The 27,483-nt window shown below is 40.9% G+C and overlaps 1 protein-coding gene across 2 annotated transcripts in view; it reads right to left on the minus strand.

The window, feature by feature from the left end:
• Positions 1–574: 574 nt before the first annotated feature.
• auh (AU RNA binding protein/enoyl-CoA hydratase) overlaps positions 575–27,483 on the minus strand; it is a 64,566-nt gene continuing 37,657 nt past the window's right edge. The window contains exons 5-10 of one of the 2 annotated variants that reach the window (XM_036133570.1): positions 14,647–14,739; positions 11,524–11,580; positions 11,114–11,301; positions 10,928–10,978; positions 3,679–3,726; positions 575–1,947 (exon numbers count right to left, since the gene is read on the minus strand). In XM_036133570.1, the coding sequence (XP_035989463.1) occupies positions 1,870–1,947; positions 3,679–3,726; positions 10,928–10,978; positions 11,114–11,301; positions 11,524–11,580; positions 14,647–14,739 (515 nt within the window). In that variant the 3' untranslated portion in view covers positions 575–1,869. The remainder of the gene's footprint in view (positions 1,948–3,678; positions 3,727–10,927; positions 10,979–11,113; positions 11,302–11,523; positions 11,581–14,646; positions 14,740–27,483) is intronic. The other variant, XM_036133571.1, reaches the window with a different exon arrangement.

Raw genomic sequence — 27,483 nt, forward strand, 5'->3', positions numbered from 1 at the left:
AAAACGGTTACAACCAGAAACAGAGAGGTCTGTTTAAATGTATAAAAGCAGCACAAGACTAAATGTAAAATAATATATGGTTAAAGATTTATTTTTGACTGGATGACAAACTACAGACATTTTAGTCAAAACAAAAGGACACCAATACCAGTCATGTAACCTGGTGTGGGGAACCATTGTTGGGCATTATGAATTGATCATCTAAAAATTTAGAGCCAATAATGACTTGATGTTAATGTTAAACATAATAAAAAATGTCAAATGCCCATTAGCAATTAAAACACTTTATGAAAAGACCAAAAGCAAATTTTCACCACCAGTTTCAACCATGTCCAAAAAAAATCTGTGGAAACCTGAATTTGTCTGTGAAGAAATTGTGTATGCTACAATGTTAGATGCACAGTAAGGCGATGGTAGACCAATGGTTACCTAACGGTGTCTCTTCCTATGCTACTAAAACACAAACTTTCAATTATTTTGTTGACAAAACCCAGTTATAAAGTACATGATCATTATTACTATGAATATATCACACATTGTGAAATATTTGCAGAAAAAAATAGTCAAGGCAGCAGAAAGTATCAAGCATTTATATTTGATTTAATTGTTGTTGAATGACATGGCCTCTCTTCACATGACGTTAACTCAATTCAAAGTTACAAAAAGCTGTTTAAGAAAGAAAAGCGACAAATACTAAAACATAATAGAAAAGGAAAACGCAAGTCTTAAATTACTTGGGGTGTTTAATGACAATCACCCACAATCTCTAACAATACAGATATTTTAAACATTAGGAAAATGTGAGTAATAAATTTAATTTTATGTTCAGTTGCAAATAGGACAGAAATTTTAATAATCTTCAAATCATTTTCAGTAAAGTGAACCATAAGTTTTGCCTGAAATATCCATCATAAAACATTTATCAAATTTGAGCATGACTTGAACCTCTGGTATTTTTATACCCCTGGTAAAAGAAGCTAAACTGTTTTTCAGTTCCAGTATTTTAATGTATAAATGATCTAGTCTTTGCCAGGTTCTAAAACTGTTTATATCTAACCTGAAGTGTAAAAACTACAATCTCTGGATGGCAGTATGTCAATTTTAGGAACAACCAAGTACTTTGCTAGCAATAAAATTGTACATTAACTTAAAATCCTACATCTGAAAGAGATGCATTTTCTATGTACCAATTCTGTATGCCATGAGCTTTACGTTGCAGAAACCTAAATTGGTGTGTAATCTTTCAAATAAGCATAAATTCCAAATTATATAGTAAATTGAAAATTAAAAGAAAAACATAAGAGTATACATACTTATGCATACAAAACAAAAAGAGAAATAACCACTTTTTCATTTACATGCAGGATTTAGAATGTATGGACACTTCAAAAGATTCAGGATTAATTATCTAATGGCGGCTGCTGTCAAACTGCAAATTAAAAAAACAACAACCCACAAAGCTTTACATGTCCAGTTTAAGATTAATATGAAATTTCCATAGCCTATTTAGTTTATAGATGTGAGACCAGAAGCAGTTAGCTGGCAGACCCAGAGATTTGTTCACTTCAATAGCTTTTATCAATACCATTGTTTGTCCTACTATGTAACAAAAACCTCTGCACACTGTGGAGAGTAATGTGTGGTAATGTATTGAAATGTTTCATTAACACATTTCACTGCATACACCTTTACTTGAAACTAAAATGGCTCAAGTGTGTTAACAACTTTTGATAAAGCTGTCTTTAGTTCAGCTGTACTTACCTTACTTTTTTAAGTCAAACTGTCTGCAGTGAAATAGTTTAGTTGTTAAAAGAGGAGGCATTCAGTTAATTTTGGAACAGACTTTCTTGAAGCGGAGCGAGTGTGGCCTCATTCCCCCTTAAAATTAGGACGCCTCTTCTCTTTAAAAGCAGCCAAACCTTCCAATCGGTCTTTAGTTGGTATCACCTTCAAAACAACACAACCATATAAGTACTAGACACAATTCACATTTTTATCTGAGGTTTATCTCAAGCTTTTTTTTACAGTCTCAATCTGTTGTAGAGGGCATGCCTTTAATCTCCTGCATACATGTAAAATGACTTGTTTGTTTTCAAATCTGTATTAATAATGTTCAATGTGAAGACAAAATCTGTTGCCAGTTCATGTGCAGGGATTAAGGTCTGACAATGGCTTCATCTAGATTAAGTAAAGCAGCCCATAGATAAAGTAGCAGGTTGGTTTCCTAACAAGGTTATACAGATACACCATAACATCAGAGAATAACACTTTAAAGGTATACTATGCAACCGGGGTTGATTTTCCAGCGAGGCTCCCCCCAGAGGGCGAAAGTAAAAGTGCACTGTCATAAAGATGCTCAGCTGTTCTGGTTTCTCCATCAAGCCAGGCGTGGTTGTTATGAGCTTAGCAGACAGGCGAACGCAACGAAAAGTCGAAAAAACGGCAGTACAAACAATGACTAACACAGTAAAAGTATGAACATCAGGGTTTCCCGCAGCGCTATCTTGGCGAGGCGGCCGCCTCGCCACACTTACGCTACCGCCTCGCCAACATTTAAAAAAAAAAAAAATAAAATAAAGTTAAAAAAATAAATAATAATAATACCAATAATAAAAACTCGATATGCTTGCATGTTTATTTGACGTTAACACGCGGTTCTTTGTTGTTGCTTTCGCGCGTGCATATAGTAAATGGCAGGGCAAAAACACATGCAGTTCTCGCCGTGAAGCAAGGCCGACTCTCGCGGTCTTGCACAGACTACTGAGCCTGTGGGTGCGGGCCGAGGGCTCCTGCAATTGCAAGTACGGTATTTCCCCTACAGACCACCAGGGCGGCCGAGAAAACCTTTGTTCGACCTGAAATGACTCATTTAATCATCCAAAACGGTATGGAACACATTAATTAACTGAAAAATGTTGCATATTATGCCTTTAAGTGAAAATTATTTCCATAATTCAACACACAAGAAACACAAACATTGTAGGTAAATTGTTAGCCAGTAATAGTTATGTTGCAAACACTAATGTGGTAAGAAAAAAATATTTTTGGATTTTGAGATTTTTCAATATATAAATTCAAGAGTTAGAACTTAACAGAACACAAACAAACTAAGTATAAAATATGTAACATCCCTTGAGCTTGTTGAAAATGTAAATAAAGAGGTGGAAACTAATAGCTAGGCAAACTGTATGTATGCTGACTTTACCAATGTAAAAAAACTCAAAATGTAAATGTTGATTGCATATCATGCTATGTTAGCGGGTATTAACATTATAAAATAAGAGATTGTCGTGCTTGGCTTTGATCAGTGAAACAATGATTATTGAATTATGTGATTTTACCTGAGTAGATCTTCCTGGTTGTGTCAATTAACCAGATCCAACTCATCAGTTGGCTGTAGCGCTGGCAGAAATTAAGTAAACATTTGGACTTTGTGTCAGCTGTGACCTATTATCACAGATGGTTTGTTCCAGTGCTCTCCTCGAGTTGTAATTGAATAAAAATAATCTCAGCAGACTCTTCATTGATTGATCCACCCCACAAGCGAAAGATGTATACAAGTATTCTGACTAGGTTGTTAGTTTATGACTAAGCTGGTTACTTTACTATTTCAACAAGCTCAAATTGAAATGACGGTAAATTAACTACCAATCGTACCTCTAAAGAAACAATACTCACCCGAGCATAGCATGCCTCTTCAATTGCCAAACCGGTAGATAAATCCACCTAAAAGTGAAAAAGCATCTGTCAGCGAAGTACACAAGAAACCTGAAACAGTTTTGATTAAAATTTTCACTTGGATTGATAACAACTGTCTTTATGAGAAATTCAGCAACCATTACTGGGTAATTTCAAATGATGAAACGTAGAACAGAGGGCATGTTAAAAAGATATATATTTAGTAAAATGTAACTCCTTTTTAAAATTCTTCTTTTCTTTTAAAGTTCTTCTTAATAAGTGATCAAAGGACTTGTGATGCACATTTGCTCACTTTCACATAGTACCATGTGCACAACAGGTATATAGCAGATGACTGTTTTACTGCTGAGCTGTTTTACAAGTTAAAACCTTCTCCGTCTTTGCAGTCAGGGACACTGGGTGTTAATAAGCTGGGTAGGCAATTGCATTGGGCCACCAGTGGTGACTCCAAAGTGCTTTATACTACAGTCAGTGACTCACCCATTCACATTTACACCTTGGCGGTGGTGAGCAGTGTTAGTAGCCACAGTTGCCCTGGGGCCGACTGACAGAAGTGAGGCTGCCATACTTCGGCTCCACGGGGCCCTTTGACCACCGCCAGCAGGCAATGTGAGTGAAGTGTCTTGCCCCCTGCTCTGACTAAAACGGTCGGAGGAGGGGATCAAACCAGAAACCCGCCTGTTACAGAACGAACTCCCTAACTCTTGTTCCGCTGTCGCCTGGAAGATCAAATCCTTCACATAATCACTTCAGACACCCAGGATGCACAAAACCATTTTTTGAACTTCTATTTAACATTTTCTTAGAGACAATGTTAATTGTCTCTGACTAAAAGTATTATTAAAAATAAAGAAAAAAAGTCTGTTTTGTCAGCAGAAGTTCTGCAAAACAGAATATAAAACTGGTGGGGTCCCCAACAGAGCCACGGGGGCGTAGCACCCGTGAAGCAGCCACAAGGAGCAAGCCGGTGCCAGCCCGAGCACCCAGCCCCAGACACCTAGTACCACCAACGCACCAAGGCATGAGCCATTGCAGGAGACCAGTATGGGCTCCACACTTAGTGGAGACCTGGGAAGTCCCAGGAGAGGGGACAGTTCAAACATAACAAACATAACACCATGTACACAGTCACATTCACATGTTCCCACTCTGGGGGGTGAGGGCAGGGGGGGGGGGGGCACAGTACACACACTCACCACACACAGCAGCAATGCCAAACCCAAGCCCCAGCTGATCCCCGGAACCCAACCCCCCCAAGCCAAGACCCCGACCAGGTGGCCCGCTCCTCCTCCAGGCCCTGGACGGCAATCGGCGAACAGGAGGTGTGAGAAGGACCCCAAGCCTTCCTCTGCCTAATCAAATGTCATGAATGTTGCATGTTTTCCTCAAGTGCATTTAACACTGAGAGGCCCAAAAAGGGGGTTGTGCGTCCTAGCCCCTTCCCTGAAGGTAGCAGGCGCAACTCCAAAAGCACCCTACCCAGAACCCTCAATGTCTAAATGAAAATGGAGGCAGTGGAAGCAAGGGGTGAGCCTACACCTCAACCCCCCCCCCCCCCTAAAATTAATGGCACACATATATGTGTATATATAGACCTGGTAAGGTCTATTCAGGGGTTCTGGAAAGGAGGGTCCGTCGGATAGTCGAATCTTGGATTCAGGAAGAGCAGTGTGGTTTTCGTCCTGGCCGTGGAACACTGGACCAGCTCTATACCCTCAGCAGGATTCTGGAGGGGGCATGGGAGTTTGCCCAACCAGTCTACATGTGTTTTGTGGATCTGGAGAAGGCATTCGACCGTAATAAGGGCTGTCAGGTCTCTGTACGACCGGTGTCAGAGTCTGGTCCGCATTGCCGGCAGTAAGTCGGACTCGTTTCCGGTGAGAGTTGGACTCCGCCAAGGCTGCCCTTTGTCACCGATTCTGTTCATAACTTTTATGGACAGAATTTCTAGGCGCAGCCAAGGTGTTGAGGGGATCCGCTTTGGTGGCCTTAGGATTGCGTCTCTGCTATTCGCGGATGACGTGGTCCTATTGGCTTCATCAGGGCGTGATCTACAGCTCTCACTGGAGCGGTTCGCAGCCGAGTGCGAAGCGGCCGGGATGAAAATCAGTGCCTCCAAATCTGAGACCATGGTCTTGAACCGGAAAAGGGTAGAGTGCCTTCTCCGGGTTGGGGAGAGTGTCCTGCCCCTAGTGGAGGAGTTCAAGTATCTTGGGGTCTTGTTCACGAATGAGGGGAAGATGGAGCGGGAGATCGACAGGCGGATTGGTGCAGCGTCTGCTGTGAAGCGGGCGCTGTACCGATCCGTTGTGGTGAAGAGAGAGCTGAGCCAAAAGGCGAAGCTCTCGATTTACCGGTCGATCTACGTTCCTACCCTCATCTATGGTCACGAGCTTTGGGTCGTGACCGAAAGAACGAGATCCCGGATACAAGCGGCTGAAATGAGTTTTCTCCGTAGTGTGTCTGGGCTCTCCCTTAGAGATAGGGTGAGGAGCTCAGTCATCCGGGGAGGACTCAGAGTAGAGCCGCTGCTCCTCCACGTCGAGAGGAGCCAGTTGAGGTGGCTCGGGCATCTGGTCAGGATGCCTCCTGGACGCCTCCCTGGAGAGGTGTTCCGGGCACGTCCCACCGGGAGGAGGCCCAGGGGAAGACCCAGGACACGCTGGAGGGACTATGTCTCCCGGCTGGCCTGGGAACGCCTTGGGATTCCTCCTGAGGAGCTGGCCCAAGTGGCTGGGGAGAGGGACGTCTGGGCCTCCCTACTGAAGCTGCTGCCCCCGCGACCCGACCCCGGATAAGCGGAAGACAACATATATGTGTGTTGTAAGAGTTTCATAAGTGAAAGTGTCTAAGATGTATAATGAAATTGGGGTTAGAAAAAAACAACAAAAAAACATTTTAGTCCAGCCCACCTCAACCATGCAGACCCCTGTTCCACAGATAGAACCGGCACTGAGAGCTGCTATGAACCAGGACCGAAACAAGCAGCTGTAGGTAATGTTTACCATTTTATGATTCCCTCGGGGGCATAAGAGCAGTTAAGATTGTCTTGCATATGGGCATTTATTCAAAGGGTGACTTTGGAGTTTGTGGAAAAATTCTCCACTCTACCTTAGATTGGCAGAATTTTTAAAATTTTGATGAGCACTTTGTAATAATAAAAATTAAAAAGGTTAATTTTTTGTAAGTGTTGGATTCGATTTGCGTAATGAAACCTGGTCTGAGGGACACCTTGGAATTTTTTTGCTTGGGGCCCGAGGAGACCTTTGTAGCGCCTATGTTTGCAATCATACTGAACACAGGGTTTCTGTAGGTGTCACCAACTCAAATTTAAGACTTTTTAAGAGCATTATAAATGAAATTTAAGACCTATATCCTGACATACAGAAACACCCAGAATGGTAAATGGACTGAACTTATATAGCGCTTTTCCAGTCATGCTGACCACCCAAAGCGCTGTACACCCAGTCGCTCTCAGTAACACATTCATACATCGAGACGCAGCTCGGTAGGCAACTTGGGGTTAAGTGCCTTGCCCAGGGGCACATTGACATGTGGCAAGGGGAAGCTGGAATTGAACCCACAACCTTCTGATTGCCAGACAACTACTCAACCCATCAAGCCACAGCCACATTTCTTCAAATTGACTAAAAGTTATTTAGTCTTTAAGAAATAACTTTCGGTCTATTAGGTATTGTACGGTGAATATCAGCCCAAACAGTTGATATTAATACAATAGTTGAAAGGCATGATTTGAGCACTGGCATTCTTTTAACAGCAAACTGCACACATATGGAATAAAGGAGTGACAACTTTTCTGCAAGTTCAAGAATTATTTAACATAAATAGAATGATAGAGATGACTATTTTGCTGCAGAGATTAGCAGCTGAGATCTTGCAAGAGCTGTGCGTAAGTAAAATGGCGGTATACATGTAGTTGCAATCTGATCCACCCAGGTAAGAACAAACCGATAATTGAAAATTAAACAATTGTCTCAAATTTCACGATAAAACAAACTGGACGAGGAGACCTTGACCAGCATTTAGAGCTACCTGGACGAGTGTTTTGACAGCATTGTAATGGGGAAGCCGAAAAGTACGACAACTGCAAACACACCATCAACAAAACGCTCCTGTTCGAGTTCAACCAGCGCTGCTTCCACAAATCTCCAGATAGAAGCTACAGCGATCTCCTGGAATAAATCAATAAGAAACTAGCCTGGATGCCCATCTCGCCTTGGTAGAGATTGTACACAAGGAATTTAAAGCCCTGAGAGAGTCGCTGGAATACAGCCAGGGTCAGATAGCTTCCGTCACAGCAGAGAACTAATCGCTGAGGGGGGACGTCAGGTAGCTCACCAATGGGATGGTTCAGCTGTCCAGTGAAAATAGGAAGATGACGGAATCCATTCTGGACATTCAGTCACAAACTTCGAGTAATGACTAATCTCATCTTTGCTGGCATCTCTGAGCAGCAAGAAGAGGATGCAGAGGGAACAATCTGTGATTTCCACCAGCAGAAGCTGAAAATCCCAGCGGATGGGGTAAAACACATCACCTTCCACCGTGTTCACCGGCTTGGAGGTAAGAAGCCAGATAAAACCCGACTTCGGCCAATTGTAGCGTAATTCGAGCATTACAAACAAAATAGCAGGTCAGAAGTCAAAGCAGAGAGCCGAGGGGAACATATTTCAGCGTCAATGACCAGTTTCCAAAGAAAATCCTAGATCAAAGGCGAGACCCAGGGAGAGACCCGGGACACGCTGGAGGGACTATGTCTCCCGGCTGGCCTGGGAACACCTTGGGATTCCCCCGGAGGAGCTGGCCCAAGTGGCTGGGGAGAGGGACGTCTGGGCCTCCCTACTGAAGCTGCTACCCCTGTGACCCGACCCCAGATAAGCGGAAGAGGATGGATCGATGGATTGTTCTCCATTTATTGGAGGCGACCTCAACTTTGGTCTAAATGAGGAAATAGACAGGTTCAATACAACAGGCACTCAGCCCAGTTGGCAATCTTTAAATGTAGTCAAACAATACATGAGTGATTATGGTCTTTGCGATGAATGGCAATCTCTTTATCCTAACAGTAAGGAATATACTTTCTGGAATAAATGTCCATCATTCTACTCTCGTTTGGACTATTTCTTATCAGCAGCTCGCTGCTGTCTGACATTTCAGATGCTGTAATACATCCTATTGCTGTCAGTGATCATGCTCCTGTTTCTTTAACCCTAATAAAAAAACAAGACGAAAGCTGGAGACTTAATACATCATTGCTTAAAGAAGAATTATTTATCAAATATTTTAAAGAAGAGTGGGCTTTATACTTGGAGTACAATAATCTACCAGGGACATCAGCATCTATCCTCTGGGAAGCAGGGAAAGCAGTGATGAGAGGTAAAATTATTTCATTCTGATCTCATAAAAAGTTACTAGAAACCTCCCAGAAAGAGGAAAAGCTGGGTAAAATCTGGAAGTAAAATTAGAATTAAATACACAGTCCCAAAGGGGGTGCCCGGCACAGTTCAACTCTCCCCTCCGGAAGGTAGCTGTTGCTAAGAACCTTGAATCTCTAAATGCGATTGGGGGCAGAGGGAGCCACCAGTGGTGAGGCCTATACAATAAGCACCATCCCAGATGTCTTACCCCGCAATTAATGACCTACATATGTGTTATGAGAATGTTATGAAGGAAAGTGTCTAAGATGCATAATAAAATTGGGGTCAGGGACATCACCAGACAGCAGGACCTTCTCCCCAGCAATGCCCCCACCCCCCAAGGTCCTACATGTGTGGCAGCTTGATGGAGCAGGCAGAGGGAGGGTGCTGGGGATGAGGAAGAAAGGACTGGGGAGCATTATGCTTTCCCAGGAAGTCAGCTCCCCTGCTGACTTCCTGGGAAGTCAGCAGGGGAGTCACAAATAATGAGGTAATAAGTTACGTTTGTGCAATGATTTGAGGCTTCATTTACAGAAATGTGCAATTAGATATTCCTGAGAGAAATATGCAAATAGGCAATAGCAGTACAGTGATTGTAACTTATGAAAGACATATGCTGGACATATTTAACATTAGATGGATTGTAACATATGGTTGTAACATATGATGAACATATTGATGGACAGATTATCAGCAGGGGACTATTGCCCTCTACTGAGAAACTGCTGCAATAACAATGGAGTGATTTACAATGATGGACCACTTTCTCAGCAGGGGGCGATAGCCTTCACAGCTCTTAGAAACAAGCTGTTTCTAAGTTTATTTGTTTTGGATTTAATGCTTCTGAAGTGTGTAACTGATGGGAGACGGGCAAACAGTGCATTGCTGGGGTTGGTGGGATCACTGTAGATGCATCTGGCCCTTATTTGGACACATTCTGCATAGATTGATGCCAAATACTGTAGATGGCATCCCACAATCCCTTGCGCTGTTCTCACCACCCGTGCTAGATCTTTCCTGTACTGTGCAGCTGCAACAGTTATGCTTATACATAGGACACTCTCTATGGTTGCTCTGTAGGAGTTTTTTGAGCAGCTTAGTGGAACGTCCAGTCCTTTTCAGCTTCCTGAGGAAGAAAAGCCATTGTTGGGCCCTCTTCACCAGGTGGGAGGTGTTCACAGTCCAGGAGAGGTTCGAGGAGATGTGAATGCCCAGGAACCTAATGCTGTCCACATGCTGCACCACCTCCCCCTGTGTGCAGAGAGGAATGTGTTCAGTCCTCCTGGAGCTCCTGTAATCTATTATTACCTCGTTGATCTTACTCATGTTCAGGATCAGGTAGTTCCTGGAGCACCACCGTGTCAGATTGCGGACCTCATCTCTGTGGTGGGTCTCATCATTGTTGGAGATGAGACCCACCACAGTGGTGTCGTCCGCAAACTTCACTACTGTGTTTGTGGGGTGGACAGCAGAACAGTAATGTGTGAAAAGGGTGAAGACAGCAGGGCCAGTCGTTTCCTTAGGAGCAGTGTGAGTGGGGGTTTGTGGAAAACCCACATTGGTGATGTGCACATCAAGCACAAAAAATGAAGACTGTTATGGGGTTTGTCAAAGACTCCTATTTATTGGGATTTAGAAAAAAAGTGACCATTTCTGACCTATTTTTTTAAGCATGGACATGGCTCTGCTCATAGTATGGACGGGTCAGGGTAAAACTTTCTAAATGGATAAGATTTTTTTGTGTTAAAATATACAGTTAATCTGTTCTAACACAGATTGATAGAACTCACCTCTATTCCTTGGTTGATTGCTAGTTTTGCCATCTTTACCGCAATTGGACCCTGTAAAGCCAAAGCTCAGAGACTCATAAAGATTGCAAGATTTACAATGATAACCTTTTTAGTTAGTCATGCATGCCATTTTTTGCATTTAAATGTACTTGTCTTGACTGATGAGCTAAACCTTGTATTAAGTACCTGAGGATTGATCTCACGAGCAAGTTCAAGAGCATGGAGATATGCAGCATCTCCAGTGTCATTCTGCTCTACAGAATGATTGACAAGCCCTAGGCGACAAGCTTCCTTTCCATCCACTATCCTAGCAGCAAATATGAGCTCCTTCGCTAGAGAGGCACCGATAACCCTTGGAAGACGCTGTGTTCCACCTACAAAAGTACAGAAACAAATGGAGAATTAAATACATATCACTACAGTGACACATATAAATTAATCTTTGGTGACTAACACTTTAAACCCTCTATTCCACAGCTGACATGATGATCATTATACTTAAAATGTAATGGTAAAATAGCTTTAACAATAACAAAGTTATACTTATTTAATACTATATAATAAATAGATAAAAGCAACTAAAAGTCCAGCCATACCTGCACCAGGAATAATCGCGAGCTTTGTCTCAACTAGTCCCATTTTTGAACTGCTGGCTACAGAGATCAAAGAGTAGAAACCAACATGTAATTAGATTTAAAATATTACAATATGGAAAACTATTTAGGAAGATTTTTTGAGGTGTTTAATGAATAATACAGAGGCGTGTGCATCAATGAAATACACATTTTGGTCATAATCATTATGGGAGTATGATACTAAGTAAAAAAGATTTGACAGCCATGCAATTGTACAATCACAGAAAACAAAAATAGACAAAACATGCATATATTCTCATAACTTTAATTACCTAAAATACCTATTCATGGTGTTCTGTTCTGCCTTCACATGAGCTGGCAGCTTGCAACCACTCACATAATCTGTCCATAACTTGGCTACTTTAAACCTGGGATAAAATTCTAAGAAAACTAAACTGATGACCTTTTCTTTGGGCTAACCACTTAAAAATAAAATTCCAACTGTTCACACTCTTACAAGCATAGAAATTAAAGTAGTGCCACATTATAAATATTTGGGCATAACTATTGATCAGTTGCTATCTTTTAGTTTGCAAATTCAAAACTTGGTAAAAAGGTTGAAATGGGGGTTATGCATTTATTTTTATGAAATTAAGTCTTGTCATTTGAAGCAAAAAAAAAACAAAAACTCATAAGTGTTACTTTTTTATCTGTTTTGGATTATGGTGACATTTTATATATGCATTCTATTGAGTTTCTTCATGCTTTGGACACAGTTTCATGGAGTACAGAGATTTATTACAAACTCAAAGTTTTCTACTCATCATTGTTTACTGTATTCTCAGGTTGGTTGGTTTCCTCTTTCCATTCGACATTGGATTCACTGGCATATTTTTATTTATAAAGGTATTATTACAACTACTTACTCCTTATTTGATTTCCCTTTTTTTATCAGAAGCCAACAGGGTTGTTTCACCTGCGCTCAAAGGACTTATCTTTATTGACTATGCCAAGAATCTGCACTAAATTTGATACAAAAGCATTTCATTTTGAAGTACCATCGGCCTCGAATCTTCTTCAGGATGAACTTCATCTGAGAGAGCTGGTTTCTTTTTATTCCTTCAAGGGTCTTATAAATGATTTAGCAAATAAAAAAAAGTATATATCATTGTTTAAATTGATTTTACCAGAGCCGGCTTTATGTAACAATGTTATTGATATTATACTATTTTTTTTAATTGTTTGTAACTAAATGTTTAACTGTCTCTTTGTCAGGACACTCTTGTAAAGTCTTATCTTGGTTGAACAAAGTTTGATGATGAAATGCCAAGGACAACATCTCAGAAGAACCTCAGCAGTAAAAAAAACTAATGCAGTACCAGTAGTACTGAGCTGACATCTGATGAACATTGTTCTGATGAACAGTTTGGTTTTTAACCATCTCCACCCTTTGTTGTATCCACTGCAGTTTGTCTACCAGCCAAGCATAGGGGTGGATGATGCTGTCGCCTGTATTCACCACAAAGCTCTGACCCACTGAGAGAAGTCGGGATGCACAGTGAGGATCTTGTTCTTTGATTTCTCCAGTCTTTTTAATATCATCTATCCAGAACTTTTAGAGGCACAAGGTAGGAGTTAAACACCATCTTTCCTTGGGGACACTGGACTACCTCACTGGCCTCCCACAATATGTGAGGACACTGGACTGTATCCAACAGGCAGGTCTGCAGTACGGGGATCCTGCAGTGAACTTTGTTTGCATGTTCATTGAGAGCAGACTCTACCTGCTAAGGAGACATCTTTGTCAGTGCATGCCTTGAGACCATTTTCTGACTCTGGTGGCCTCAGCCAACTTCTACAGAGTAGTTTGTTAGAGCCGCAGCTTATCCACACCTGAGAGGAAGACCTTAGATAAGTTCATCAGGAAGACCAGTTCTGTTCTAGAATTCCCCCTTTACCCAGTGGAGGTGGTGGGAGACAAAAGGACTCTGGCAAAAATAACATCTATTAAAAATAACACTGTTGGACAGTGTCTCCGCCCTGTGTACGATGCTGTTGCTGAGCTGGAGAGCTCATTCAGTGACAGACTGCTGCATCTGTTATCACAGATCCTACATTCCAGCGGCTGTTTGGCTTTATAACCATCACTGCTTCCAACAAATTCAATAAGCGCTTACATGCCTGCTGTTTTTGCAGTTTTGGATCATTCTTGTAACTAGTCTGTTGGTGTTTTTTAGGCATAACTAACCCTACACGTTTTGCAATTTTTTTGTAATCTGTTGCACACTTTAGTCTTTTTGGACTATACTATTTTTAACTAATAAAATTACAAGACTTGATTGTAAATAATAAGAGGAGACAGTACAGTATTTTTCTTATAGTTTTAATTTGCCCTCATTTTAAAGTCTAATTTTTGTTTTTATTTTTTTACCATTATGTGTATCTACATGCCCCATTTGCTTTTCACTTTGCTGCTGGTACATCAGAATTTCCCAATTGTGAGACAAAAGGATATCTCTATTGAATTCCATTTCTTATTCTATAAAATAAAGAGTACAATCATCCTCGCTACTACATATTCATTTACCTGTAGGTAAAATGCATCCATGTACACTACCTCAAAAATTGTTGACAATCAGGAAAAGTTCTACATTTTTGGTAAGTGATTTCAGATTCAGATATTGGTGAATATGGCTAACAAATAATGAAAACACTAAACAAGGTGTTTCAGAAAATTGGAAAATGACATCAGATTATTTTCTAAAAAGCCTTTTAATGCACAAATGTTATGTAATGGTCATAATATGGCCAACACGATGATGGGGAAGAATATTGACTGGAAAGATATCCAGAAGACAGTCAGTGGCACTCTTCACAAGAAGGTAAGTCGAAAAGTCATTGCTAAAAAATCTGGCTGTTCACAGGCTGCTGTATCAAACATCAAGCCAATCCTGAACCAGACATCAGAAGCGTCATACCTGGCCAAGGGAGAAAATTAAATAGACTGTTGCTTAGTCTTTGTCCCAAATCAAAGTAAAGTTTGCATTTAAACAAGAAATCAAGGTTATTACATCTTATTAAATCAAAAATACCACTTATTTGCCTTTATCAGACTTCTCTTTAACTTCAGTGTAAAAGTCTTACATGCAATTCTGATGTCACAAGCAAGGGCCATTTCCAAACCTCCTCCTAAAGCAGCCCCATCAATTGCAGCAATAGTTGGTACTGAAAGATTACCTGAAAAAATTGTAAATAAGAAAAAAAACATTAATAAATGTTTAGCAATTGTTAGTCATGGAAAATTACACCACACTACAATGATGTTTGATGCATCTAAGATGAAGAAGAGTGTCATGAGGCTGTTACTGGTCTCAATGCTTATAAAAAATAAAATTTCTGACAAGTAGTTTTAAAATAAAATTAATAGTTTAACCACATTTCATAACTTAACTACTACAAACATATCAGTTTAGGATTGGACGCTGCTTCAGCATATGGCAGATTTACACTATGTTTTAATGTTCCCACAACATTTTTGTTCAAAATACTATTTTGAACAAAACAAGCAAGCAAACTAAAGAAACATGTTTTGGTGCCTGCTAATGAAAAAGAGCAAAATCCCCAAGTACATCACACTGTCCATGCAATGTATGTTCTGTCCTCCCAAAACGGATTAGTGTTACACTATTCAGCTAAAAATGTGATTAAAATAAGTGTGTTCTTGACATATTTTTTAGAGGTTGGAACAGCCATTTTATAGCTTGACAGGCCAACTTGTCTTTAAACACCGTTACTAGAATTGAGAAGGCTTTCGGGATGGGAAGCAAAATGTCTTCAAACTTCAGAAAAAAGTCTAGTTGTTTTGTTTTTTAACTTTTTTTGGAATGACCATGACCTGATGACTGAGAATCCTCACCAGCAAACACTGTTACTCCTCAAGGGAGGTCAGAGTTCAGTGTAACCTCTCATACTTTTATTGGAGTTGAACTAAGATTCAGCCATCCAGTTGGAATCATAGAAACATGTAGAGGTTCCCATATATTGTGAGAAACTGGTCATCCATTGTGGACACTGGTTTTAATTATACTTTGTACTGAAGATCCACTTCTTTCTTTCTTGGCCAAACACCTAAAGTGGTGTTTGGCTGGACAGAGATAAAGATGGAGTTACAAAATCAAACCTGACGGATTGACAGGCTCTGTCAAATTGTGGACTTTTGGTATTTTGGTATGTTATAAAATGTGACTACAACTGCCTTTTGTAATAATTGCAACAAAATGTAATTAAATCCATGGGCACATTTGTAAGAATTTCTGCTGCATTATGTAATACCATTACTACAGTTTGTGGTGGTTATTACAAAATACACTGGTTTCTCCTTTTCAAAAATTATACCATAATAATGTGATGCATTTATAAATACTACTACTCTTAAAGATACTCCTTATCGATCTGGTATTTTATCGGCACCATTATCAACACTTATTTTTTATTCAGACAAAAGGGTAAAAAAATAATGATGTCTAACTGGTTTATTTTTCTAAATATTTAGAACAAAAGCAAACAAAATAAAAGTACAAAATAAATATTTTTTATAGATATAGAGCAATAAAAACATAAAAAATGTATATATAAACAAAAGGCTAAACACTGTTTGTTGTAGGAGAAAGGAATATCAACACTGACAAGAAAGAAAATTATTAAGAACATTATAAATATGCTCAAAAAAGAACTCTAAAATAATTTAAGACATTAAATAATATTTTACCTGAATCCAAACTACATTTATACATGTTATACCCCCCGTCTCACGGGGGACTCTGCCAGACGTTTCCAGCAAACCCTCACAACACGTTTGGCCCTGCCAGATCGAACCGGCTTCCTCCCCCTCCATTGGAGCCAGCTCACTACAAGGTAGTGGTCATGGAGAGCTCCGTCCCTCTCTTCACCCGAGTGTCCAAGAAATGCGGCCACAGGTCAGATGAAAAAACAACAAAGTCGATCATTGAACTGCGGCTTAGGGTGTCCTGGTGCCAAGAGCACATGTGGACAACCTTATGCTTGAACATGGTGTTTGTTATGGACAATCCATGACGAGCACAGAAGTCCAATAACAAAACTCCATTCGAGTTCAGATCAGGTGGGCTGTTCCTCCCAACCATGCCCAGGTCTCACTGTCATTACCCACTTCGCGCTAACCGCTCCGGGGCGCGAACCATATTAGGAGGCCTTTAGTCCTTAACGCGGTCGGTCCGGGATCGACTCCGACCCGCTGCGCATTGCCGCCTGTCTTTCCCCCTCTTCCTGTCAGCTCACTGTCAATAAAACGCGTGCCACTAGAGCCGCAAACACATTTTTTTTTTCCTGCGTCGCTCTCATCAGCGTCACAGGTTAGCTTCGGTGTGAGTGGTTGAAATAGCACGTCGATAAAGATGACAGACAAGTGGCTTATCCAATCATATGCAAGAATTTTTGATAAGGCCCAGCCTTCAATAAAGGCAATTCCTATGGCGGTGTCCCAGATGTATGAGTGGAGCTAGGCGGAGCGACATGCGTCTGGCTTCTGTCAGGTTACTCTCTAGTACCCCCTCCAAGGACTCCAAAAAGGGTGGGTAATCCAAACTGCTGTTTGGCCCATAAGCACAAACAACAGTCAGAACCCATCCGCCCACACATATGTGGAGGGAGGCCTGTCATGATGCAGCCTGTCTGCTACACTTTCCACCTTCCATACAGCTCTGGTCTCCGGTTCAGTAATCATTCACACCTGTCAGCTACTAATCAGCCAGCATTCAGCACACCTGTCAACCTCACTACTTAAGCTCACTGCAGTCTGTCATTCCTCGTCAGTTCGTTCTGTTTTCCTGCTTACCTCTGTTTCTGCTGCTCACCTCATCCAGTCCGTAGTTCCTCCATTCTCCGCCAGCCTGCTGTAGTTCTGGTTTCAAGACTTCATTTTGTCGTGCTGTGAGTCCAACCTGGTTCCAAGTCTCCATTCTGCTGTGCTTCTGATTCTTCTGCCTCCGTGCTCTGGTTCCAACCTGCTTGCCAGTTCCTGCCTTCACCATCCACCTGCTTCAGCTCAGTACAGACTCTTGGTTCTTCCTCCACTATCCACCAATTTCAATAAACTGTTAAAAACTTAACTCTGTGGTGGTTGTGTTCGGGTTCAATAACAAAACATGACAAGGCCACCCTCTTGTATAATGGGGTAAACCCCAACATACAGGTACCAAAATGATGGGCAAAAAGTATGCCCACCCCTGCTCAGCGCCTTTCACCAGGGGCAACTTCAGAGTGGAAGAATGTCCAAAGCCCAGACCCAAAGCCATGCGTTGGGTAAGTCCGTCTATCTCTACCCGGAACCTCTCAACCTCGCGCACTAGCTCAGGCTCCTTCCCCACCAGAGAGGTGACATTCCATGTCCCAAGGGCCAGCTTCTTCAGACAAGAATCAGAACGCCTAGGTCCCAGCCCTCGACTGCCACCTATTTATTACACAACGCACCCGATCCCTTTGGCCCCTCCTACAGGTGGTGAGCCAAATGGAAGGGGGACCCCTGTGTCCTCTTCGGGATGTGCCGGCTGGGCTCCATGGGTAAAAGCCCGACCACCAGGCGCTCACCAGCGATACCCACCTCCAGGCCTGGTTCAAGAGTGGGGCCCCGGTGACCCTCGTCCGGGCGAGGGAACATTTCATCCATTAATTTATAATCTGACTATAATCAACATTTGCAATTAATGATGGGATGGTGTGAGTTATTGAAATAACTAATGTTCATTTTGCCAGATTTTGGCTTCACCCATCCTTCTACAAATGAATAGAAACTAAAATACATTAATGGAAAATTAGAGACTATGTCTCAAAATTAGATACAGAATAAAGTATTGCTTTTATTCTGTGTAGTTCTATTATTAATCTTGTGGGTCTCCGACTATGGTACACCTTTAAATGCTACTATAACTGAGTGCAACAGTAACATTCCTTACAGTGTGACATACAGTTGCCTCTGAAAGATAACCTACATTATTAAAAAGCTTCCATTGGTATGAAAATGAAGTGCAGCACATATAAGTTGTTCAGAACTGAGAGCGTCCCTTCGTCCAAGGCTGAGAATATTGAGGTAAATCAATTGAAAATGACTTATGCATGAGCAAAGTGGATACTGTCTTGGGTCCTGCTAAAAAGTGTGGGCCATGGTCAATTTAAAATCAAAGACATTTTTGGGAGGAGATAATGCAATTACCTGTTCTTTGCACATGAACTCAACAAAAATACAAACGCAACACTTTTGGTTTTGCTCCCATTTTTTATGAGATGAACTCAAATATCTAAAACCTTTTCCACATACACAATATCACCATTTCCCTCAAATAGCAGAGTAGCAGAGAGTGAGGCGTGATTAAAATCACCAGATATTCCTACAAAAGAATTGGGGTGTTGCGTCTGTATCCTGGCAACAACAGAACTGATGACATCACATGCATTGTCAGCAACGGCTGAGGGTGGGATGTAAACCACAACCAAAACAACGTTGTCTATATTATTGGCAAATACTATGGACAGAAACGTACTGCCAATAGTTCAATGTCTGGACTGCAGACATGACACTTCACAGTAATGTGTGCTGTGTGACACTCTCTGTTGTTGACAAGCACTGCTAATCCATCTCCTTTTCTCTTCCAGTTCTTTAAATCTCTGTCTGCTCGTATAGTCAGGAAGCCCATGAGAGAGACATTGGAGTCGGGGATATGATCCTGCAGCCATGTCTCAATAAAATACATAATGCTGCATTCCCGATACTCTTGTGGAGTCCTTGTCAGGGCTTGAAGTTCATCCAACGTGTTAGCTAACGATCTCACATTGCCCATGATGATGGATGGCAGAGATGGTTTGAACTTCCTCCTTCTCTCTCTCCTCTTTGCTCCTGATCTGCAACCACGACACCTCCTTTTCAACTCCTGTGTGATTTCTGGTTTCAGTTTCCGCTTTTGTGATGTTAATCAGCTGCTCCCTCTTGTTAACCACCCTGTTGCTATAGTTATGCATCATAGCAAAAGAGCAACATATAGAGAAATTTTGGGAAAAAACAAAAAACAGCCGGACAGCATCCAATACAAGAAGAAACGATTGTCCAAAATAAGCAATTTTTCTAAGTAAAGCAGGAATGAAATTTTGAAAAGAAAAATATCTTAAAGTTAAAGAGCTACTTCAATGTGCCGCCAACCTGAGTGGCACAATTCTAGAAGAATTTATGAAGAATCCTATAAAGTCATTAATGCTGAGAGCTAAGTGAATGGATGGATCAACATAGCTATGACTCTAGGTAAGTTTGGAATCTGTACAAAAGAGAAACCTTGGATTATTGTTATTCTTCTCTATTAATGGTAAAAATACGCTGCTCTAATTCTGTGAAGGGTCTTTTTATTCAACAATAGACTGTTTTTCCAGATTAGGTAGGATTCCTTTAAATGTGTAGAGCGCCATTTTCTCTCCAATTTTTCCATGGTTTCTGGTTGGGAAACATTCAGATTTTTTCATGGGTAGGACAGCATCAGTGCAGAAGTGAATATAAGAAAGCACAGATGATGTGTGGCTTTCCAAGTTAGCATCTTCTTTAAATACATCCCAGTCTGTCTTTCCAAAACAGGGTTCCTACAGCATAAGGAGAGTTACAGTCAAGACTTTTTAAATGGCACTTGAAATAAAAAGTTAAGACCAACTTCACAATAAACACAAGATTAACCTGGTTACGACAACTTTACCCAAATGTTTATTTTAACATAAACCATTACTTTCTGGCCCAGTAGACATGTTTAATTTTTTTTTTTATCTTTCCATATAGGAAGAAAACTAAAGACACACAAATTACAGATATATTTTAACAACTACTGAACTGAATTCACAAACATTGTTTTGTTCCCTACTAAAAAACTATAAATCAGTTTGAAAAATCACAATATAACCAGTGCTAACTCTTTTCCACAGCTATGGCATGGTACTACAGGCTTTCTTCAGTTCCTCCTCCACCTGTTGTTGTTTGTATCGCTTTCTTAGCGTGTTTGATTTGGTAATAAGTTGTATCATCAGCAGTTCTCTCGGCTTGTGTAGCGAGCTGATCAGGATTATTCAGGAGAACTTTTGCCACCTCAGACAGAACCTTTTTCTTCTTCTTAAGTTCCTCAATATGCACTGCAGCTGCCTTTGGTTCTGGGTTGCAATTTCAGTCAGTTTCTTTTCCTCCTAATGGTACATCCTGTCCCTTGACCTAGATGCTGCAACTGAGGACAGCAACTCCTTAGTGATGGGGACCTTGAGGACGCCCCCACAAACTGTGACATGGTCATGCGCTGGGTGACCATTGGTTCTTCTTGCATGTTGCTATCCAGGTTCTTGGCACCTTCCTAAGAATAAGCAACAATAAAAAGTATAAATAAACATACAATCATGCTGGAACAATCCAGTAATCAATAATATTATCACAATTGACAGTAAATCAGAGGTATTCAATGTACATTTCCAAACGTGGACAAATATTATCAAGAGTCATTGAGGGCCGTAATAATAAAAATGGTAGTTAAACTACCATTTTGTTTAATCACCCAAAAACAATGTGAATAATACTTTTAGAAAGGACACACATTTACTAATTTTAGTGAGCAGGGGGTTGTAAACTGTCTTAGATCGTAAACATTTAGAACTTTGTAAACATTAACCTTTTTTTTTTTTTTTTTTAGAAAGAAAGTTAGATTCATTTGATTTGTTGAAATTAAAACTAAAACAACCATATTTTTTCCTAATATTTTTTTCTGGTGAAATAAAAGTTATTAAAATTTATTACCCTTTAGTTTTTATTAAGGTGTATATCTGCATCAACCTAAAATTATACCATTCTTAAATTGCAGTCTTGGGCTGCACAAAATCAGACCCCCAGAAATAACCTGTGGGCCACACTTTGAACAACCTGTTTTAAAACCTCAGCAAACAGGCTACTTAAAAAAAACTATTTTTGACTTTTTAGGCAACAAAATTACAAAAAATAAATGAATGTGTAGTGCGGGGTGGAGGATTTAAAAGAGATCAGCCCACCCGTGGTCATTTAGAACCTAGCAAGGACCGCGGAACCGGTAGGGCCGGTAGGGCCGCGGCCCTACCTACTTTTGATGATCAAACATGTAAAATAATATATATAAATTAAATTAAATTATTCAATAGCTATTTTTTCAAATGCACAATAGTCTATGGCAGCAGCATCATTCTCCAATGAGAAAGCGATAAATCATCCCATCTAAAAATGTATAGTGTAGTTCACTGCTATTGTTTTCATCCGGGTTTTTCGCTCATGCGCGACTGGTAGGCAAAAGGCGAACACAATGGCGGACGCAAACAGAGAAACTGCTCCAGACAGCCGGAGAAGCGGCTGCTGCTGCTGTAGCAGCCGCTTCTCCGGCCCGTGTAGCGATCGCCACCTCCCCTCCGGCGCTATTTAAGTAGAACAATGACTAGAGCAGAATTAAGTTATATTTACCAGAGATGAAGTGTAGACTGCAAATTCTGTCGTACTATGATGGCTCTCCCAGTCCATTGGGAGTGTCTGCCTGCGCTCTTTTCATTGAAAATATCCATTTCTTTCTTCGTCCTTCCTCCTTCGGTAAACGACAGAAACGTACATCCAACGATTTGGAATGCCTCTCTTTGCAACCGGGAGCAAAACAAGTCGTAGGCATAGTTTAGATTCCAGAAATAAACGAACTAAAAGCACGCTCTAAATCACCCGTTTTGTCATGTAGTAGACGAGAACAGTACTGTTTTTTGCCTACCAGCGGGACCCGGATGTAGCGCTGACGTCACGCGTGAACTACCCTATTGGCTGATTGTGTCATGTGATGTAAACAAAATGACCGCTACTTCGTTTGCTTCGTTAGTTTAGCTAGCTTTAAGGCTGTGTCCACTGCAAGTGCTGAGAGGTGTTTCTCGTCCCTCCGTCGTATCAAGACCTATCTGAGATCAACAATGACCCAGAAAAGACTAAATAGCTTGATGTGCGCCCACACACACAGGGATCTTTTGACCACAGTGGATGCTTTGAGGATAGCCAGGGACTTCATCCAGCATAATGACAGACGGAGACACTTTTTCGGGAATATTTAGAGCAGGGGTGAGTTTGACTTTTCTTTTTAAAGTATTTTTATTCTGTAAATACTGTGTTAGCTGTAATATAATGATTGTAAGTGGAAATAAATACGGGGCGTGTGTGCTGGAACGTCAGAAAAAAAAAGTTAAATAAATGGGTAGTTCACTTTCATCCGGGTTTTTCGCGCATGCGCGCCGGACTGATGGGCCCGACCAATTTAAAATGCGTTCTGCGGTCCATGGAACCTAGGCCCTATTAAGCTTTGCTAAAGGGTAACTATTTATCTTTACAAATATACTGTTTATTTTTGATTTACACTGTCAAAGATATCAACTTTATTACTCAGGTAATAATTTGCAGTGGTACTGAACTGGAGCACATTACAATGAAAGTTGTGATTAACAAATTAAGCAAAATTATTTTTCAAATTTTCTGTCTCCAAAATATTTGTGCCGTTCACTTACTTTGAAATGGCGTAGTAGATCCTGGGCTGTTCCATGTCCCATGAACTCCCGTCCCAAATACCTTGACTGGACGTGATCTTCGCACAAATACCGGACATGCAGATCCAAATGTTTGGTTTTCATCAAACATTAACATTAACTTGTCTTTGTTAGCATCCGCAACAAGTTGCTCTGAAATGTACAGGGCTAATACAAAATTGCAGATGTAGGCCATCTTGTCGGAACCACAAGGAACCGAGTGGGCAATTTCAGTGTCTGGAAGTCTGGATTGGTGTTTTGTCACCGTGCTTTCATTATAGGCATATCAGCAAACATTATCCGGAGATTTGGTGCTTTTTGAGCTGTTGTTGATGTCGGAGATGGCTGTGGAGACATTGCAGAGACGAGGGTGAAACAGAATTCAGAAATACCTGCTGCCTGTTGGTAACTTGATTTTGAGGCTTTGTGTTTCACGCTTTGCATGTGTGACTCCACTGCCTTGATTCCCATCGTGCCGAGCTTGAATGACTTCTTGCAGAAAATACACTGTGCCACATTTACATTCCCAGGTACTGGTTTTAGAAATTGCAGAAAACTCTTGGCTGGATAGCCAATTTTTGTTGCATTTAGACTTCCCCATGTTGTCCAGATAAAAAGTTAGAGGCTCATCTCCCAAATGTTCCGGCCGCAGCATTATTTTTATTGGTTCTGCTATCGGGACGGAACAAATGGTTACAGCGAGCGGTTCGGTTAAAAAAATTTTTTTTTTTTTAAATCTGTCAGTTATTTTAATGTTTGGTATAGATTACAAAAATAAAATCCTATTTATGATGTGGTAACAATTTTAAGACCTATGAAAGACTGATTTAAGACATTTTAATACCAATTAAGGCCTTAGTTTTATATTGAATTTTTTTTTTGACTTTTTAAGGATCCGCGGGAACCCTGCCAAAACAGTCCTGTAGAGCTGAGCAGGCCTCTTCTGTCCAAACCTGAATGTTTTTTATCACTGGTCTGGTTCTGAAGATCAGTGAATCAGGTGCACAGAAATTTGATCTGATGAACCAAAGCGTGGGGCTGCGACAGTTTTGTATGCTCCTGGGATGTTACAGTAAATTTGATCTAATGTATTATTGTCTCTGGTCGAGAACTTAATGAATATATGGAACTTGGGGAGCACAGCCTTTAAATTAACATGGTTAAAGTCCCCAGCAACGATCAGAGCCACATCTGGGTTATTGTTCATTTGGCTGGTAAAGCAATAAAGCTGCTCCAGAGCTAGCTTAGTACTAGGTTTCGGCTGGACGAGCTCTCTAGCCAGTTTAATTGGTCTGCACTTAACTGCAAGGTTTTCCAGGTCAAGTGAGCAGAAGGTTCCGACGGTCTTTGCCATTGTGCACCAGGTGTTGTGAATTTAATCGGCAGTACTTCTTCTCTGCTTTTCTCTGCGGCCGCTGTCCGATCTGCCCTGAACAACGTGCGCTCCTCCAGTCCCATCACTTCATCAGGACGCTGCCGTCTAACCACGATTATGTGAAAACCGCTACACAGCTTTCCATCTTAAGTGTGGCGATTCTTAACCGGATTTCGTGAGGGATCTTATGTTGGCCAGAATGAGGTTCGGAAGTGTTGGTCTGTATGGGTTAGCTTTTAGCTGAGTCAGCAGGCCTGCCCGACTGCCTCACCATCTCCTTTTTCGCCAGAGTGCCTTGGCTGCTGCAAACTTCTGTGCTGCCACCTTCACTTGTCATCACTGGTCAAGTCAGAAAGGGGACCAGTGAAAATTAAAGAGTCCGACAATATTTTAGCAAACTTACAAACCAAAGCAACACTATAGTGACGTTCGAGTGGCGTAACTGGATGTCATAACCGCCAGCGTGAATAACAATCTTATTGTATTTACACTTATCCTTAGCCAGCCATTTCAGGTAGGATTTGATGTCGCCCATTCTGGCCTCTGGCAGGCATTTGACTACGGTTCCTGGTGTCTCTAATGCAAGCGTTAAAGCAAAAAGAATCAATCTGACTGAAAATTATTTTTAGCCAGTCCATATTTTCCTGGGGCCGTGGACCTCATGCCACATTACGTAAAACAGTAGCTGACTGTACAAAGTCAACTTTAACCAAATCTGGCAGTTTTAAAATATGCATTGTCAATTCCTGTTATCTCTCACCTTTCAGCTTCAGAGCCTTGGCAGTCCTCTCTATCCTCTCCTTCACTTTCCACATCCATAACATCACCTGGTTAACTTTCACATTTGCAGCATCAAGTTCTTCCTTCACACTTTTGCCAAAGTAGTCCACAGTCCTCTCATTTCTCCACTTTACAATTTCAACTCCCTTACCTCCCTGTCCCCCAGAAAACCCTCCATAAACTGCAACTAGTACAAAAAACAGCAGCTTGCATCATTACATGATCTACTCCACACCACACATTAACTCGACTGGCTCCCTGTCACATTCAATATAAATCAATCCTATGAAGATAAAAGGCAAATCACAACCTGTCATGGTTTAGTTCTGGGTTGACTTCATTTTTCTGTTATTTTCATTTTTTCATCTCACGTGGGTTAGGTTTGACTTTACTATACAGCATTCTCACTTATTAAGTTCCTTTAGGTCTTGATTATTATTCCGTACGTTTTTCGGCATCTAACTACTCCTGCATACTTCAAACGATTTAAACAATTTTCGTATCAAAACGTTCAGCTTGTTCACGACATTACTGCTATGACTTTTGGTAATTATAACTTTTATAATATTTAAAATATTCAACTTTTTGTGAGTTTTTTGCTCTCATTCAAATGAATGGAGAATCCTTCAAATTCTTCAAATATTTCAGCTTTTTGACAGCTTACTGCTTCAGCCTACTTTCAGCTAGAAACGCCATTCAACTTTTAAAATGTAGTGATATCTTTCAGCTATTATGGTGTATTTGAGCTTTTTCATATCTTTTACCACTTTTATATAGTACCTCCTTAGAATAATTTTGGCTTTTCAAGAAATTCAGTAAATAACATGTGTTGCTATGGTCGTCAAGGAGGCAGTTATAGAGTGCACACTTTAGAAATTCAACAAATTCTTCTTCTCCAAACAACTTCTTCTCTCTCGCTCAATTTTCAACCTATCCACATAAATTATACATCAAAACGTAGGTATTTTTGTCTGGATTCTGGAAATGTAACCCTCATTGGTGTGGGATTAATAGAATTTTCGCAAATCACCCCAGAGCACCACGAAACCTAAAAGCTCTCCTTTGATTTTCTATGGAGGTGTGGTGAAAAATCACACCTGACATTCCCAAGCGACACATGTTTTTACATTGTCGCTACTCCTAAACCGTTTAATGTACAGGCATGAGACTTTCACACATTCATGTCCAGACCCTTCTTGCGCTCACAAAAAAGGAATGTTGTCGATAAATGTTACGGTTTTGCCGCAGGAACAATTTGTTCGGGAGTAGCGTTTTGGGAAAATGCTAAAACAGGTTCAGACTTCCATCCTCCCGAATGAGGCACTTTTCTACATCGTCGCTACTCCTAAACCGTTTTATGTACAGGCATGACACTTTCACACATTCATGTCCAGACCCTTCTGGCACTCACAAAAAAATTATTTTGTCGATAGCTGTTACGGTTTTGCCGCAGGAACAATTTGTTCGGGAGTAGCGAATGTGCAACATCCTGAAAACGCTTTGGAGCTTCATTCTTCCACATCATCCACTTTTTTACATCGTCGCTGTGCCTACACCGATTTTTGTACAAACATAATAATGAGCTCCATAGTCCTCAAAAGCCTGCTGATACTCACAGTGAAAGAATTATTTTGATATCTCTTATACTTTTTCAGCTAGAGCGATTTGTTCGGGAACCTTTTAAGAGGATTTCTGAAATTTGCTAAAAATCCCCTTTATATCATAATTTTTTACGCCTTTATTAAACTTTTTCCAGCAAAAACCGATAGCTTGTCTTCTTCCCCTATCCGTTACGAAATAAACGCAGAAAAAATTACGTCTCTACCATTTATGGATCAGGAGATATGGAGCGTTGCGCGAGGCAAAGTTCTCCATTATAACCCAATAGGCAGACTCTGACGGTAAGTGTCTGCACTTCGGTAGACTGGCCCGCTGCAGCTGTGTCAGTGAGTTTCCATGACGACGGAACTCTGAGGGCCAGAGGGAGAGGCTCTATTCGGATAGAATGGCAACTTTCAACACTTACTGCAGTTGCTTTGAGTAATGTAGGAATCTGAAATTCGCACAGTCACTTCCTCTTGACATTTTAAAATTTTCAAGTGACTCTCAGCGATATGTCACTTTTCTGTCCCATTTTGGATTTCACATGCTTTCCTATTGGGCCTTTGCTTCCAACAGGCCCTGGCATGATGCCCAGACATGACCCAATT

The sequence above is a fragment of the Fundulus heteroclitus genome, unplaced genomic scaffold, assembly GCF_011125445.2.
Source record: "Fundulus heteroclitus isolate FHET01 unplaced genomic scaffold, MU-UCD_Fhet_4.1 scaffold_64, whole genome shotgun sequence".
NCBI classification, from domain to species: Eukaryota; Metazoa; Chordata; class Actinopteri; order Cyprinodontiformes; family Fundulidae; genus Fundulus; species Fundulus heteroclitus.